Source organism: Cynoglossus semilaevis, chromosome 18, assembly GCF_000523025.1.
Source record: "Cynoglossus semilaevis isolate Cse_v1.0 chromosome 18, Cse_v1.0, whole genome shotgun sequence".
In the NCBI taxonomy this organism is placed as follows: domain Eukaryota; kingdom Metazoa; phylum Chordata; class Actinopteri; order Pleuronectiformes; family Cynoglossidae; genus Cynoglossus; species Cynoglossus semilaevis.
In genome coordinates, this window is record NC_024324.1 from 15,198,521 (window position 1) to 15,201,881 (window position 3,361).

The 3,361-nt window shown below is 40.9% G+C and overlaps 1 protein-coding gene across 1 annotated transcript in view; it reads right to left on the bottom strand.

Moving 5' to 3' along the window:
* Nucleotides 1–3,361, bottom strand: part of LOC103394729 (adenylate cyclase type 2-like) — a 26,395-nt gene that overhangs the window by 19,385 nt on the left and 3,649 nt on the right. The window contains exons 4-5 of the mRNA XM_017040928.2: nt 1,523–1,671; nt 95–206 (exon numbers count right to left, since the gene is read on the bottom strand). Of these exons, the coding sequence (XP_016896417.1) occupies nt 95–206; nt 1,523–1,671 (261 nt within the window). The remainder of the gene's footprint in view (nt 1–94; nt 207–1,522; nt 1,672–3,361) is intronic.

Genomic DNA, 3,361 nt, shown 5'->3' on the forward strand with positions numbered 1-3,361 from the left:
AAAAAAAAAGCTTTGATATTTTAATGATTTTTTTTTATAATGACAATAAAGGAAATCTCTTTGATCTAATGCAATATCATTTGAATGAGCCTACCTTTGCAATCTGGTCAAACTTGCCAAACAGTTCATTCAACATGTGCACAAGTTCACCTGGAGAGCAGTCACTGGCAAGTCTGGTGAAGCCAACGATGTCAGCGTACAGAATACTGCAGGGGAGAAAACAAAAACATCGGTCAGTACTGCAGTACTGAATTACACACATCTGGCTTCTCTTATCTTCTATTAGTGGAGTGTTTAGTTTGCGCTCGATGAGATTGTTTTGGATCTACTCGTCGGCAGCATTTCCCACAAACCTATCGACAACAAACGAGTTCGTTCACTGTGGTGGCGACGACCATTAACTGTTATTTCATCAGCAAATTAAGCTTCTAAACCGCCGAAGGATTCTAGCAGGAGATTACAGGTAATTGGGTTTAATTTAATCTGAAGCCTTGTTTGGCTTTCTATTAAAGCAACGTACGGAGAGAGTAAGTGTTTTGGCACACTTCGGAATGTTGATTAATCCAGAGTTAATCAGAGTTAATCAGGATAAAAGGCAACAACGATTAATCACGATTATATGTACCTGATCTATGATTAATCATAATAAATCTCAATGTCAATTAATCACGATTAATCGTTATTGATCAACAACTACGGTTTGAATAATGTGATAAAATTGATTACCGCACTATATTTTTTACTACAGTAGTCCCTCGCTATGTGCAGTGTTTGAGTATTTTTATTCAAAAAAATTTTTTTTTATTTTTTTAATTCCCCCTGTTCCTCTACAGGGGAACAGACCAAGTTTTTTTTTTAGTGGGTGGAGGTGACAACCCACCTACAGTGGTGTAGCAGGGTGTGATTACTGCTCATGACCACTTGTCCTTGAGAGCCACATCCTTATTCTAATAAGATTGCCTTTCATACTGCGAGCTGACCATGTGGGGTGTTGTTATTATGAGCAGCATGATAGGCAGATTAGCATGTCTCATACTTACAGAGTCACCGTGATAATGGTCCCCCTGAGTCGCTCCAGTGTGTTAGAAATAGGCTTTAGAGGACATTCTACTGAGAGACTCTCGGGCTAAGCTGACTTTGTGGACTGTGCCCTGAAACCCTTACGTTACTGAGGAGAACTTCACCAAGAAGAGGACATCACATATGGGTTTTTTTATTTTTTTTTTTATGCGTGACCCCAGTGGAAATTTAATAGGAAATACTTCCAATTTGGCCATAGATAAAAGAACCGAGCAGTGAGAGACACTAAAAAGAGATAATGAGAGACAGGAGTGGAATAGAAATCCAAATGTGAAGCTAGGAGAGAGGAAGATGAGGGAGGATAACTAGAAGGGCAAGAGTACAATCAAGGAGCATAATGAAGAAGAAAAAAACAAAACAAAAACAAACTAATGGTTAAATGAAAAAAAACCCCAAAAACAACTAATGGTTAAACGGAGACGGTGGAAATGGAAGTGTATACCTGACGTTGGTGTGACGCTGCACATACAGGTTGTGGAAGTTGTTGGTGCTCTCAGTTCGACCGAAGTTAGGGCCCTGCAGTCTCTGGATGATCTCAGCCTTCATCACCCGGGCTATGTGAGCGGGCAGCAGGGACAGCAGGAGACGCTCCTGGAGACACGGACAGAGGGGAACCAGTGAGACGCTTACGAGAAGACGTAAATATGAGAATTCAAATATAAATGTCTCATGTGACACGCTATGATACCTCTCCTCTCCTCTGATAGGGGTGAAGCTGTATTCACCGTCACTGAAATTCAGATGCGAGACGATTATGAGAAGCGAGGAGGAAATTGAACGTTCGCTTTGTGATTGACCTGACGATGAATTTATTAAATAAGAAGACGCAGTTAAATCACCGCCGCAGGGATGGAGTAAACATTTCAGTCTAAGTAAATAAGTGTATAATCCACCGGGTAGTAGCTGGAGGTTTGGGGGAACGTGAGTAAGCTCTAACGTCAACATCTCCTCTGCCTGGAATACGCCAGCGTGTTCTTCAGAACTAGAGTTACTTCACTTCACTTCACTTCACTTCAAGTACATTATTATTTAAAAAAAAAAAAACCAACATGGTGATTTTCTAATCTAATTGACCTAATTCATCTTCCACATTTTCAGGTCTCAGAAAACAGATTCCTGCAGAACTATATTTCCTAAATAGCATCAGTGAGACGGGGAGAATCTGGAGACTCACCAGTGTGGGAGCACGATCCATTACAGTTGTATATCAATAAAAATGATGGGCTTTAGTTTGAATTTAGCACATGCGGAGGACGGCTGCTCGAAGATGTAGTGTTCGCGTGTGTGGCTTTAGTGTGTGTGTGTGTGTGTGCATGTCAGAGAGAGCAAACAGCAGCCTGGAGGGGTGTGACTCATGAATGCAGCTCATAGCAGAGAGGGTCATTACATTGTTCACACACCACAGGCTCTTCTCCTAAAACACAGCAGCAAATTAAGTAGAGAGAGAGAGAGAATGAGATGCAGAAAGAGAGGGAGAGAGAACGCGAGGGGGGGGCAGGCTAAAAATGGAAACACACACCACCCGCATATATTTACTTATTCAGCAGCGATGTGATATGAAAACCCCACTGTGGCCATGCAGAGAGGCTGCAACAGCGTGCAGAGATGTGGCTTCATTAACCATGTGTCTGAATAATGAACTAAAGTGATCTGTGTTTAGCCACTGAATGGGATTCGGTGCAAATTAACTCAGCATTAATATGTGTGCTCACACACACACCCGGGCGGCAGTGTATGTTCGCAGGTGCCGTTTGAGTGTCCGCCCTTGCTTGGGAGCTACTAGTCAAATGACCAGGCCAGAGTGACCAGCCTATATTAAAAATGTAATATATATATATATATTTCCTCATATATACTAAACATACTTTTTACATATAAAATATATGTTGGTGTATTGTGATGAAATGCATGTAGCTGTATGGCATGAAATCATATATGGTCACTACTACATATATATTTATATATTTATATATTTATATTATTTAAAAGGTGCCCAATATTATCTAGTAAAAATGAACCATCCTGTCGACTGTGAAACTTCAAATGTGCTTTGTTTCATTCAAGAATGACAAATTAAAAAAATAATTATACAGCACGTGGAACCGTGCAACGTCGTACAATGTGTGTTACGTGCCGCAAAGGCCACCAGCTATTAATGCGTGAATTTGTAGTTAATGTCCCTGCGTGAAAAGAAGGTCCATTGTCAGGGTAAAGCGGCTAATGTCAAGTAAATGTCACGGCAAAATGTCACTTCAGACACAATTGACTTGCTGAGGCCTCC